The sequence below is a fragment of the Acomys russatus genome, chromosome 29 (genome assembly GCF_903995435.1).
Source record: "Acomys russatus chromosome 29, mAcoRus1.1, whole genome shotgun sequence".
In the NCBI taxonomy this organism is placed as follows: domain Eukaryota; kingdom Metazoa; phylum Chordata; class Mammalia; order Rodentia; family Muridae; genus Acomys; species Acomys russatus.
In genome coordinates this window covers 40,344,550-40,359,080 of record NC_067165.1, presented here as the reverse complement: position 1 = coordinate 40,359,080, position 14,531 = coordinate 40,344,550, and the positions used below count along the sequence as shown (strand labels likewise).

At 43.7% G+C, this 14,531-nt stretch overlaps 1 protein-coding gene across 1 annotated transcript in view; it reads left to right on the top strand.

Annotated features, from left to right (window-relative positions):
• Window positions 1-14,531, top strand: part of Kif1b (kinesin family member 1B) — a 133,037-nt gene that overhangs the window by 112,724 nt on the left and 5,782 nt on the right. Inside the window, exons 37-43 of the mRNA XM_051172190.1 lie at window positions 1,039-1,123; window positions 3,097-3,202; window positions 9,598-9,712; window positions 11,122-11,255; window positions 12,294-12,355; window positions 13,487-13,632; window positions 13,804-14,043. Coding sequence (XP_051028147.1) covers window positions 1,039-1,123; window positions 3,097-3,202; window positions 9,598-9,712; window positions 11,122-11,255; window positions 12,294-12,355; window positions 13,487-13,632; window positions 13,804-14,043 — 888 coding nt within the window. The remainder of the gene's footprint in view (window positions 1-1,038; window positions 1,124-3,096; window positions 3,203-9,597; window positions 9,713-11,121; window positions 11,256-12,293; window positions 12,356-13,486; window positions 13,633-13,803; window positions 14,044-14,531) is intronic.

Below are 14,531 nucleotides of genomic sequence, written 5' to 3'. Positions count from 1 at the left end.
CTGTAATCCCAGCACTCAGAGAGGCAGAGGCAGGTGGATCTCTGTGAGTTAAAGGCCAACTTGGTCTACAAAGCGAGTCCAGGACAGCCAAAGCTACAGAGAGAGACCCTGTCTCGAAAAACAAAACAAATAAACAACGAATCTGGAGCCCTTTGCATACTAGGCAAGTACTCTACCACTGAGCTATGTCCTTAAAACACTATTTTTTGTAACAGAGTCTTTTTCTTTTTTCTTTTTGGTTTTGTCGACCAGGCTGGCCTTGAGCTCACAGAGATCAACCTGCTTCTGCCTCCCAAGTACTGGGATAAAAGTTATATGCCACCACCGCCCAGCTTGTAACAGTCTTGTTGTGTAGCACAGGTCCTTGATTTTAAGAGATCCTCCTGCCTCAATCTTCTGAGTTCTAGGACTATAGGCATGTGCCACCAAGATCAGCCAGAAGTTCCTCATGAGAGTAGATGAATGAAAGTTTGAGTGGATTAAAATACATTTCTTAAATGTACACTTATTTATTTTATAAATTAATATGCAAATCCCAGTGTGTTACTAGACTTTTATAATTGCAGCATTCAGGAGGCAGATGCAGGAGGATTATGGATTCAAGATTAGTCTTTGGGCTTCTTAGTAAATTCGTGGCCAGTTTGAGCTACAGAACAAGATCCTGTCTTTTTTTTTTTTTTTTTTTTTTTTTTTTTTTAATTCAGCCAAATGCTCAAAAGTACTTCTTGTCCAGGTAACCATGTTGCATGGAGTGCCATACCATAGAGCATATTATAGGGTTGCAATCAATCAGTCTGTTGGTCTGTCTCTGCCTCTCCCACTTCTATGTGTATATCTATCCGTCTGTCCCACCTCCACCCCCCCCACCTCTCTTTGCTTCTCTGTCTCTCTCCCAGGATGTATTAATTCCTCTTGCCTCTAGCTTCATGCTGTGATTACAGATGTGAAACACAGTGTCCTACAAGGCATCTCGTAAAACCAGGCCTTGTTAAGTTCCCAGCGCACTCCTCTAAATTGTAATCTTGTTCCATTACCTAGGGCATCCAGCGGCGGATCACGGTGACTATTATCCACGAGAAGGGCAGTGAGCTCCACTGGAAAGACGTTCGCGAACTGGTGGTAGGTGAGTACACTCCGTCAGCTGAGGGCGGCCCGGCATTTTAGCCGTCATTCTGTGTGAGTGCAGGAGAGGCATGGAAAACCAGAGAGCCCAGAATGAGGAAAATAGAGGCCTTGAGTTTAAAGCTGCGTCTTTCTCTGTGAACTCTCTTTGTAGACCAGGCTGACCTCAAACTCACGTAGATGCGCCTGTCTCTGCCTTCCAGGGCTGGACCTGAAGGCGTGCGCTGCCACCACCCCGACATGTTTGAAGCTCTCTTGAGTGCCGGGGTTGTGGCTCAGGAGTAGAATGACTACGGAGTAGATACAAGGTTCTGAGTCGGACCCCTAGTACAGCGCGAGGGGCGCGGGGGGCGAGGGGACCCCTAGTACAAAGAGAGGGGCGCGGGGGGCGGGGGGACCCCTAGTACAGAGAGAGGGGCGCGGGGGGCGGGGGGACCCCTAGTACAGAGAGAGGGGCGCGGGGGGCGGGGGGACCCCTAGTACAGAGAGAGGGGCGTGGGGGGCGGGGGGACCCCTAGTACAGAGAGAGGGGTGCAGGGGGCGGGGGGACCCCTAGTACAGAGAGAGAGGGGTGCGGGGGGCGGGGGGAACGACTCCTTTTTCCTGTTCCTGTTACCATGCCATCCAACTATTAACTATGAGTATGGATCTGAACTAGAGGTTTTGAGATCATTAAGACATCTTTGCTCATTCTGAATGTGCAGTTAGTTAGGTGTGAGATAATCAGATGAATCCATGCTGTGGCGCAGTGGTAGAGTCCTTACCTAACATGTGCAGAGCCCTGGCTTCCATCCTAGTGCAGGAAAGCAAATGAGACAACCTTAGAAAACAATGCAGGATCCTGCACTTACCCAAATGATCTCTAAGCACCACCTAAAGTTACGGAGGTTGAAAGTGTGTGTGTCTGTGTGTGTCTGTGTCTGTGTAAGACAGTGCACACATGCTCCCTCCTCCACTAAAATATAGTACTGAAGATTGACCATAGAGTCCTGCATGTCTCCGTTATACTTTTTTAAAAAGATTTATTTATTATTTATACAGTATTCTGCCTATATGTATGCCTGCACTCCAGAAGAGAGCAGCAGATCTCATTGTAGATGGTTATGAGTCACTATGTGGTTGCTGGGAATTGAACTCAGGACCTTTGGAAGAATAGACAGTGCTCTTAACCTCTGTGCCATCTCTCCTGCCCTTATACTTTTTTTTTAAAGACAGAATGACACCAAGTTGCCCAAGCTGGCCTCGAACTTTTTTCTCTCTAAGATTAATTTATTTAGCCAGGTGGTGGTGGTGCATGCTTGTAATCCCAGCACTCGGGAGGCAAAGACAGGTGGATCTCTGAGTTCAAGGCCAGCCTGGTCTACAGAGTGAGTCCAGGATAGCCAAGGCTACACAGAGAAACCATATCTCAAAAAGAACACACACACACACACTGGGCTGTAGCGATGGCTCAATGGTTAAGGGCACTGTCTGCTCTTCCAGAGGTCCTGAGTTCAATTCCCAGAAACCACATGATGGCTCACAATCATCTATACTGGGATCTTATACCCTTTTCTGGCACACAGCTGTATATGCAGATAGAACACTCATACGTAAAGTAAGTAAATAAAATCTTAAAAAAAGAAAAAACAACCCCCCCCACACACTAAAAGATTTATTTATTTACTTATTTATTTATTACTATGTATACAGTGCTCTGCCTGCACATACACCTGCAGTCCAGAAGAGAGCATCAGATCACATTTTAGATGGTTGTGAGCCACCATGTAGTTGTGGGGCATGAACTCATGACCTTTAGAGGAGCAGTCAGCACTCTTAACCTCTGCACCATCTCTCCAGTCCTGACCTTGAACTTGTGATCCTATTGCTAAGTAGCTAAGATTATCAGTTTGTGCCACCAGACATTTTGACTTGACAAACTTATGTCTTGTTTTTAATGTGCTCATCTTCTGGTTTATTTATCCCTTCTTTTAGGTCGGATTAGGAATAAACCTGAGGTAGATGAAGCTGCAGTTGATGCTATCCTTTCCCTAAACATCATCTCCGCTAAGTCCCTGAAGTCTTCCCACAACTCCAGCAGGTAGGATACCCTTGGTCACAGAAGTGTCAGCCTGGGTTGTTTGACGGACTCACATTAGAGTCCCTATTTCTAATGACTCCTGGTACAGTTGAAGAAAGAGATTCCCTTTTTACTTCAAAGATTCTAGCACTTACCCAAATGATCTCTAAGCACTAAAATTTCAGAGGTCGAAAGTGTGTGTGTGTGTGTGTGTGTGTGTGTGTGTGTAAGAAAGAGTGCACACACGCTTCTTTCTCCAGTAAGATATAGTGCTGAAGACTGACCATTGGGTGGTGGTACACAGCTTTCATTCCAATGGTGGGAAATAGAGACTGGAGTTCAAGGCTAGCCTGGTCTACATAGCAGGCTCCAGGGCAGCCAGGACTAAGAGAAACCTGGGGCGGGAGCCAGCAAACTGTTTTCAGAGCTGGAAAGATGACTCAGTGCTTAAGAGTGCTTACTGCTCTTGTAGAGGACCCAAATTCTGTTCCCAGCATCTATATCACATGACTAGGAACAGCCTGTAATTCCAGCTCCAGAGAGATCCAGTGCCTCTGGCTTCTGTGGTCACTTGTACTAATACACACATGCCCAAATACAAACAAACACATAATTAAAATAGTAAAAAATAAACCTTAAGATAAAAATGTGTTTCTACTTTAGCCAACCCTGCTGCCTAAAAAGAAAGGAAAAGAACTGGAGATGTGTCTATGTGTTCATTTACCCATAGACAATGGGAATGTTCTTTCAGGAGTACTGTTTAAGTAAATGCAGCACAATGTAATGAAAAAAGAAAAGAAAACTCAAAATGCTACCCACGCGCTTAAATAGACAGATTCGTTATTGCTAAGACTAAATGTTTGCCAATGAAACGGTTGCTGGGAAGAAAGAAGTTTCTGCTCCTAAAGAACATAGAGATGTGCCCCAGGGAAAAATGGGGCCTTGTGTTCAGTTTTTGTTTCCTTATTTTCTTTTGTGTATACAGCTGATTATTTATTTGCATTTGTTTGTTTGTTTGTAATTTTTGAGACAGCATTTCTCTATATATTCCTGGCTATCCTGGAACTTGCTCTATAGACCAGGCTGGCCTCAAACTCAGAGATCCACCTGCCTCTGCCGCCTGAATACTGGGAGCAAAGGTGTATGCAACCACCTCTTAGTCCTAAAGTTGATAATTTAATATGAACTATTATTTATAATATTGGATCCTATCAATAATGGATTTTATTTTTTTACTTTAAACTAGATTCTCTGTAAATTTCCTTTTATACTCAGGTGTGACTGGCATTGCAGAAAAGTACATAGCCAGCCTTTCCATGTTAGCCTGGAGTTAAACTCCCAGGGTCTCTCACCTACCTGGGCCAGGAGAAAGGTTAGGCTATTGTCTCAGAGAATCCACCTCCTGAAGTCGGCAGGGCTGGGAACCAAGAGCTCATGCGTGTCCAGTGTGGGCCGCGACACTGCCTTCGCATTATGGAATTATTTCTCTGTGCTGCTTTATGCCTCGGGAAGTTTGTTTATGTGTGTGTTGGGAAAGGGGTAGGGGTAAGACAGTAGGCAGAAACAGAATGAAAAGGTTTGGGCCAGGATTAATTTTTTTTTTCTTATATTGCAGTTTTGCATAGGAAAAGAAAACAAACAAATTTGTGCTTGCTTTTCTGCATATAAGGAGAGTTGGCATGGCCTGTGGAAAGGGGGCAAGTGTGAAGGGCTGTTATGTTTGGGGAGAAGGTAGCATCACCTCTTCCAGGTAGACCATAAGCACCATGTCTCTGAAATCAGCAGAGAAACCGTGTGACTCTCTCCTGCCAGTGTTCAGGTGTCACTCCTGTTGAAACCTTGATTGTGCTGGACGTGCTTACACCCAAGTAACCTTGAAAAGCCCTCTGACCCGAGCCAGCCTCAGATCAAATGCTTTATGAAGAGAATTGGGCTTGATCAGATCTAGTGTAATAGAAGTTATTAGTTATTAGTTAGTTAATCAAGTAAGTTGGCTGCAGTCAAGAATGAAAGGTGCACATCTTGAACTTGTGTGTGTGTGTGTGAGGTGTGACATATGAAAGTCAAGGATTGCTTGCTGGGGCCAGACATGGTGCAGCTGCCGCACGGTGTCTGCTGGGTCATCTCACAGCCTGTACTAATGAGGCTCTGTGTGCACGCATTTCATTCGCCAAGCTCTCACTGTAGGCTAAAGCGTTTTCTTTAACTATGAAGTCACTCGTTGGAATTCTAATTGTCTTTCCTGTAAAAACCACACTCGTAATATATCCCGTGGTCTCTAGTTGGGGTGACAAGAACTAGAAGCTGAATGGAAGAGGGTTAGAGGATTGTTGTGGGCCACACAGTGAAAGTCTGTCTCCAAAGAAAAATCTCACTTAAAATTAACCTCTATTTCTAAACAACTCAGAACTTTCACATTAGGAAAAAGCGTTTAAATTGGTCTTCACAGAAAGTTCTTTTTACCTTTATATTTGATCAATAGGCCTAGTGTTTAATTAACTTTAAATGATTAGAATAATAAACACAGCTGGCATAAAGACATTCAAGAGGGCTCAAGGGATGCTCAGCAGTTAAAGCACTGGTTGCTTATCATGAGGACCCAGATTTGGTTCCAGACCTATATAACAACTCAGAAGTGTCTGTAACTCCACTTCCAGTACCCTCTTCTGAACAACTTTGCCACCAAGGACACATATGGTACACTTACATTCCTGCAGGAAAAACACTCAAACATTTTTAAAAAATATTTAAGAACAGATATGTAGCCAGGCATGGTGGCGCACGCCTTTAATCCCAGCACTCAGGAGACAGAGGCAGGCAAACTGCTATGAGTTCGAGGCCAGCCTGGTCTACAAAAGCGAGTTCAGGACAGCCAGGGATACACAGAGAAACCCTGTCTCGAAAAAACAAAAAAAAAGTCTTGAGAGAAGGAGCCATGTCACTTGTAAGTCCCTTATTAGAATGTGTCCCAGAGTTCTCTGTTTAATGTTTGTCCACTGGAATTCCGTTTGCTTGTTAGCATATTTTGCCTTTTAAAAATATTTTTCTCTGCGTGTTTCTATTTCTCCATATATATTTGTTTGTTTTTCTTTCTTTCTCTGTCTTTTGGTTGCTGGACTAACGAAAGCCTTTTTTGTTTTCGCAGGCTCTTTCTTGATAAGGATATTCCTAGGTACTTTCTGTTTGCTTTTTTGCACCTAGAGATTCTAGTTCACCAGAATGCTTTGTGTCTTGAGTTGCTTTGTTGCTGTTTTGATTCAGTGCTTTATTTCCTGGCTAAGCCTGAGCTGCACCGAGAGCAGAGCAAGGCCTTATTTTGCAACCTTCAGAGTGCCGCTGGCACCTTCGCTCTGATGTGTGAACAGTGGCATGTGTAACGTTTCAAATGACTTACTGTTATAAATTATTTTCTCATTCCATTTACTAACTTTTTAAAAAGATTTTATTTATTTATTTTATGTATATGAGTGCTCTACCTGCATGTACACCTGCACGCCGGAAGAGGGCATCAGATCATATTATAGATGGTTGTGAGCCACAATGTGGTTGCTGGGAATTGAACTCAGGACCTCTGAAAAAGGAGCCAGTGCTCTTAACCTCTGAGCCATCTATTTATCCAGCTCCCATTTACTAATTTTAAATGGTTCTTCAAGTTGTACTTTTCTACATTCTAAAATAGAATATTTTACAATCTCAGGCTTTGTTCTCTGACATTCCCTCTTTTCCTTCCCTGTCTCTCCACTCCACCTCTCTCAAAAGCTTGAAAGGTTTGTTGCCTTGCAGACCTCACTTATTTTCTCTGTTTTGTTCTGTGCCTACCACACTACCACACAGAGACCAAACTGGCTACACAGAATCTCACTGTATAGACCAGGCTAGCCTTGAATTCAGAGATCCTCCTGACTCTGTTTCCCAAGTGTCAGGATTAAAGGTGTGTGCCACTACATCTGGTCTTGTGCATTTTTAAACATTCATTTTTTTTTTAATCTGTATATCTTAATAGGTTTTTCTTTTGAGGATAGAAAAAAAAACTTGCAATGGAAAAAAAATCCTTTTGGGATAGAAAACTTCCTGGTAGTGAAGTGTTTTCTATTCCTCTTACTTTATTTAGGAAAGAAAACTGAAGAAAGTGATCATAACTGTTTACCACTCTAAAGGCGGTGGAACCTAGGAGAATGCAGCCCAAAAGTGGGGTGTACTGAAATCTCATTCAATAACCAACTTATTCAGAGCGTCAGACAATTTGTACTCTGAGGCTTAAGAGCAATGACATGAGTAAAGTGTACAGTCACAAGGACAAGCTACACATGGCAAAAGCGTATTTTCCCATAGAGGGGTGTAGACAAATAATAATAGCCAGTTGCATTGAATGATCTGAAGTAAACTCAGCCCATCCACCACACCTGTGAGGGGGAAACACAGTCCAAGACCAGTTCCATGATTTGAAGAAACTGAGATGACAGGATCCTTGTCTTGTTGTCCTGGAGTTTTCTCACAAGCACTCAGGGTTCTCCTCACACAACTCCGCCCTTAGATCGTGTGCTAACAGTCCATGAGTCGGTAATACAAACCTACTTAGCTGACATATGATTACAATATGTTTATATCTTAGTCTGGATGTCATTCAGCAATGACATCCACATAGTGATCTGGAGGTCACATAGTGTTGCCTAGTGGACTCAACAAGCTGTGTCCGTGGCTGGACGTTAGCCCTCCCTTCCCCACCTGTCTGTCTCTCTGTATCCATCTCTGGCAGAGGCAGGTAGGTCTCTGAGTTTGAGGGTGGCCTGATCCGTATGAATGTCATATCCCATTATTAGATTTTTCTTAAACCAAACTTTAAACAGGATTTTGGGTACGTGAAGGTTGTCTGCTAAATCTCTAAGCCAGGAAAAAGGCTTCCCTTGTCTGGCAGTTCTGTTGCACGTGGGTCACTTGATGACAATTAATTGTTGTTGTCTGTCTGTCTGTCTGTCTGTCTGCCTTCTGAGTCTGTATGGAGACCTTTCTTGTCCTACGCTCATTGCCTCAAAGCCTTGACAGTGAGAAACAGTCACAGTCTAGGAAAACACTGATAAGAACAGCTAGAGAGGGGAGTGGCCACACCTCAAACCTGGGCACTGGAAAGATGAGGTGTACTCAGGGAATTCACTTTCAGAAAGTTCTCTCTGCTTGGGAGAGTGCTTAGAGAGAAGATATGCCCGTTGTCATTGGAAGTCTAGAAAAGCAGAGCTAGTGAGGTCACTGCTTGGAAAGATGTAAGGAAGAGTGTGATTGGCAGGAAATAGGGTGCACACTCCTCTGTACAGGTGAGCTCTGCTCTGCCTAAGAGCAAGTGCTGTGAGGGGGATGGGGCTACAAGAGGCATTTCCCCCATAAGGTGTCATAGTTCCAATAAGGAAAAGGTGCAGAGCTTGGAATTGATCTCTATCCCCACCAGTGTCACCTGTGGGTCATGTTTTGCCAATAGGAAAAACTAATACTTGAGCTTGATTGAACCAGTCTGCCAAATTTCGCTTATGAAATCAACTATCAGGTTGATTTTCAGTTGCATTTAGAAGGGACAAATACTACCTCTAGTGTTGTTAAATTATTCCCTACTATTGATAGATCAACTCATGTTGGTTCATTGAAATAACGTTCTTCATAATTAAAGTCTGCCCATTCCTACCTTACATATCCCAGATATAACCGTTTCTAAGAGTCACCTGAGCTGGGATGTGAAGTTTAGACCTTGGGATGTGAGGGCAGGAGCTTAGTTCTTGTTGAGTCCTTACTTTTTGTTGGTTGGTTGGTTTTTGTTTGTTTTATTTTGTTTTTTTCAGACAGGGTTTCTCTGTGTAGCCTTGGTGTCCTGGACTCACTTTGTAGACCAGGCTGGCCTTGAACTCAGAGATTCACTGGCCTCTGCCTCCTGAGTGCTGAGATTAAAGGTGTGCGCCACCACACCTGGCTGAGTCCTTCTTATCTCATTGAAACAGACAAGATGGCTCCTTGGACTTTTTCTTTCCGATTCCGCCCACGTTCTTCCTCATCCTTTTGAATGCTCTCATAGTTATGTGGGGCTGGTTTTGTCTGAGAAAGAGTTCTGCGCTGTGCCCTGGCCAGTCTGGAACTTGGCGTTTAGACCAAATTTGTCTCAAACTTCTGCTGTCCTCCTGACTCTGCCTGATAGGCAAAATCTCTGTCAAAAAGCAGGGATGAGGTGCATGACTAAGTGACCCTAGATGATGGAGGGGGCAAGTGGATGGGCACCCGCCTCTTCCTCTAGGAGATCAGGCTTCCTCTGTTGTGAGAGTGTGATGAACACAGTGGCCGTGGTTGGCATGGGGTTCCTTAGGATCCCTGCCTCTAGCCGTCCCTCTGCGATGACAAATTGGCTCCTTTTGCTTGACACATTGTCTTTCTGACCTCAGGACCTTCTACCGTTTTGAGGCCGTATGGGACAGCTCCCTGCATAACTCCCTCCTTCTGAACCGAGTGACACCCTATGGAGAAAAGATCTACATGACCTTATCTGCCTATCTGGAGGTAAGGGACCCATAACTGCAGCAGGCCCTAGAAATAGGCAGTGACAGGCAGCTGTCATCCAAAATTCAGCTCATTTTTTCATCCTTATCCCCCTCCATATCTTTAAATTGTTTATTTGATTTTGCTTTGCTAACTGTTAGGATTGTTTTAGACTCTGTTCCAGGGCTCTATTTTGTCAAGAGTGCAACACTGATTACTTAAGCTTCAGAAACCCAGTTAAGACAGTTTGATACCATGCTTTCCCGGTCAGAGCAGACTAGCAGTTCTGGGTCTTGGAACAAGCCTGAGTTCTTCTGGTTTTATTTTTATGTTTTGAGTGTCATGTACCCAAGGCTTGCCTCAAAAACTGTGTAGCTAAGGATGACATGTTGCTCCCGTTTCCATCTCCCAGCATGCACCACCATGACTGACTGGTTCTGACTCTTGTGCTATCACTTACTGCCCCCGTGGCCTTAGAGAACCTCTCTGTGTGTCACTTTCCTCTTCTCCTACCTTATTATTCTTCTGTTGTTGTTGTTGTTATTTGTTTTGATTTTTTTTAGACAGATTTTCTCAGCTGTGTGGTTGTGGCTCACGCCTTTAATCCCAGCATTCGGGAGGCAGAGACAGTCAGATCTCTGTGAGTTCAAGGACAGCCTGGTCTACAGCTCCAGGACAGCCAAGACTACACAAAGAAACCCTGTCTTGAAAAACAAAACAAAAGATAGAGTTTCTCTGTTAGCCCTGCCTGTCATGGAACTCACTCTATGGACCAGGCTGCCTGCCTCTGCCTCCTGAGTACTGGGATTAAAAGCATGCACCACCACACCTGGCTTCTTTATTTTTATTTTTTTAAGATTTAGAGGCTGGAGAGATGGCTCAGCAGTTAAAAGCACTGACTGCTCTTCTAGAGGTCCTGAGTTCAATTCCCAGCAACCACATGGTGGCTTACAGCCATCTATAATGAGGTCTGGTGCCCTCTTCTGGCCTGTGGGTGTATACGCAGGCAGAGCACTGTATACATAATACATTATTTATTTATTATGTATACAGTGCTCTGCCTGCATGTACACCTGCTGGCCAGAAGAATGCATTACATCACATTATAGATGGTTGTGAGCCACCATGTGGTTGCTGGGAATTGAACTCAGGACCTTTGGAAGAACAGCCAGTGCTCTTGGCCTTTGAGCCATCTCTCCAGCCCCTGGCTTCTTTATTTTTAAATAACATGTAATGATAGCATTTTCTCTCAAAGGAAAATAAGTGTATTCATCATGAATGCCCCTGGCTTTGCATTACTATCTGTTGAGTGGCTTTTGAAGTCACTAGTAAAGCAGAAACTTTCCTCTCTACACACCTGGAACCAGCTTTCCAAATCTGTCCCTGTGTTCTGCCTGCATCATGCAGCCCCTTGTCCTGTCTGTTTGCAGTTGGATCACTGCATCCAACCGGCTGTCATCACCAAGGACGTGTGCATGGTCTTCTATTCCCGGGATGCCAAGATCTCACCACCGCGTTCTCTGCGAAGCCTCTTTGGTAGTGGCTACTCAAAGTCACCAGACTCGTAAGTTTTTTAAACAAGTTCAGTTTCCAGGTCTTTGGGCAGTCCAACAGAAGGAAACTCCAGCCCTTAGATACCCAGCTTCTGTTGTAAACCACTTGAGTAGCTGACACCTGGGATGTGATGACTGCTATGGTGGCATTTGATACAATGTTAACCAAAACATGAGTTGATGAATAAAAGGAGGGTACTATACTGTAAATACTTCCAAAACAGGTTTGCAAGAACTAATTGTCACTACTATTCATATTTTTGGGTTTTGGGTTTTTGGTTTTTTTTTGGGTTTTTCGAGACAGGGTTTCTGTATAACAACTCTGGCTGTCCTGGAACTCTCTCTGTAGTCCAGGCTGGCCTCGAACTCATGGAGATCCACCTGCTCTGCCTCCCGAGTGCTGGGATTAAAGGCGTGCGCCACCACTGCCCGCCACTATTCATATTTTTAATGAATTGATGAGATTTTTTTTCATTATAAGCATTATTATATATATTTAAGGCACATAAAAATATACATTTGAGAATACGTAGCACAGATAGTTGAGTATCACCACCCAGGTTGATAGTAAAGCAAGAATCACTACAGTGCAGTGAGAGGTTGACGGCGTCCTCCTGTGAGCAGAGTCCAGATCTTGTTGACCATTTCATTCCAGTCAGACATTTTCTTCTCTTCTCTTACGTCCTGTTCTACTCATCATATTGAGTATGATTTAACAGTGGACAAAATATTAAACTGAAAACAAGCTTCTCCTGAGAGAACACAAGTAAATAAACAAACAACAGTTTGTGATAAAAATAAACCAGAAAGATGGCTCATGGATAGAGGGGCCTGCCCTCAAGCCTGAGTCCCAGAACCCATGTGAGAAGTGGCTCCCCCAAGCTGACCTTCAACCTACACACACACACATAAAATGAAAAAAGTGTGTATCTGGGTGTGTAATTGTAGCCCATTGAGAAAACACATTCATTCTTATGTAAAAAATGTAGGTTTTTCCTATTTTTGTGTTACAAGAAACTCAGAAGGTGTTCTACTTTATTTTCAAATAGCAACCGAGTTACTGGAATCTATGAACTGAGCTTATGCAAAATGGCAGACACTGGCAGCCCAGGTAAGTAAGCTCCTCCCACACCACAGGCTTCAAGGGTAATCCTAGAAAAGTGGAGTCTTTCTCATGTTGGGAGTAGAAACTCTTTTTCAGTATTTTAAGCCAGTTTTGTAGTGGTGGTGTTAAGATACCTTATTTGATTTATGATGTATAATGTGTTTATAAAAATGGTGTCCAATGAGATATACTGGGATGTGAAATATAAACTTGTTTAGAGAATTGGAACAGCTCAGGGGTGTGGTGACACACATCTTTAATCCCAGCACTCAGGAGGCAGGCGGGTCTGTATGAGTTCAAGGCCAGCAAGTTCCAGGACAACCAGGGCTGTTACACAAAGACACCCTATCTCGAAAAACTAAAAATAAATAAATAAATAAAAGTTAAAAAGGTTTAGAAAGCTTTGCTTGAGACAGGGCTTTGTTCAGGTCTGCAGCTTACCATAGCCCCTTGCCCTCCAACTGTTAAGATCACAGGTTCTGAGCCACCATGCCTAGCTATTCAGAAAAACCTTACAACTGCTTTCCACACTGCTTTCACAGAGATGATTTGTGAGCAACAATATCAGCTTTACCAGGGAAGTTACCAGAAATTCACATTTAGGGTTGACATACAGGTTAATAATGGTAAGGTATTTGTTTAGTATGCACAAGGGCCCAAGTCTGAACTCAGCATTTAAAAAAAAAGCATTTGGGAAAATACCATGGGATTCTCTGTCTGAATATCTGTCTGCCTTTTTGGTTCTTGGGACAGGGTTTCTCTGTGTAGCCCTGGCTGTAATAGACTAGGCTGGCCTCTAGCTGAGAGATCAGCTTGCCTCTGCCTCCCACCGCCTAGCTTTCTATTTTTTATGGTATTGCCCTGACTGACATGGAACTCAGTGGGTAGATCATACTAGCCTCAAACTTGCAGCGATTACCTGCTTCTGCCTCTTCAGTGGCAGAATGGAACACATGTGCCACAATTCCAGGCATTGCTCTTATTAATAAATAAACTCTCATAGATTTTAGGGCCAAATTTAGTTTGCCATATAAAAATGTGTACGAGTTAGTAATTTGTTCTGACCTAAATTGGAATTAGATTTTTCACTGAGGGATTTAAAAAACAAAGCAAAAAGCATGTTTCCTCTTATATTAGGCATGCAGAGGCGGAGGAGAAAAGTCTTGGACACCTCTGTGGCGTATGTGCGGGGGGAGGAGAACCTAGCAGGCTGGCGACCTCGTGGAGACAGCCTCATCCTGGAGCACCAGTGGGAGCTGGAGAAGCTGGAGCTGCTGCACGAGGTATCGGGGCAGACTGGGCCGCGGCAAGGACTTGGGCAGGCTAGCAGCCACCTAGTCCTACTCCTCCTTCTCTCCATGGCGTCTCAGCTTTTTGGTTTTCTGTGGTGATGAAAACATAATCTGCATTCTAAGACGCTCAATGAGCTTAGATAATGGTGTTCATATTCTCAGGTGGAAAAAACTCGCCACTTCTTGCTGCTTCGAGAGAGACTTGGTGACAGCATACCCAAGTCTCTGAGTGACTCATTGTCCCCCAGCCTCAGCAGTGGGACCCTTAGTACCTCTACCAGCATCTCTTCTCAGATCTCAACCACCACCTTTGAAAGCGCCATCACACCGAGCGAGAGCAGCGGCTATGACTCAGCAGACATCGAAAGCCTGGTAGACCGAGAAAAAGAGCTGGCTACAAAGGTGGAGTGTCCTCTTTTCTTAGTCTCTACCACCAGGGCTCTGACATAGTCTCTCTGGTCTTCATTTTCTGCAGTTTTCTTTGAAGACACTGATACTAACACTAAATGTAGAAATAATAAGGATTAATTGTTGCCCCTAAGCTTAAGACTGGGTCACAAGCATATCATAGTGATGTGTCTTATAGATGTGGTAGTGGGAACTGGCCTTGGAAGGACATTGAGAGACAAGAAATGAAATGGGTCCTGGGATGATATAAATATTTTAAATGGTATTTGTGTCTGTGTTTTTATAACAAGATTAAACATTCTTTAGTAGGGCTAATAGTGTATAGCTCAGTGGTAGAGTACTTTTGCTCAGCAATGTGCAAGGCCATGAATTTGACCTTAACTGCTGAAAAAAATACATTAATTAAATAACGACGGTAAAGTTTTTCCATAGCAGAAATAAAATGAATAGCCTTGTGAGACAGGAAGAGAGAGCTCCTTGTT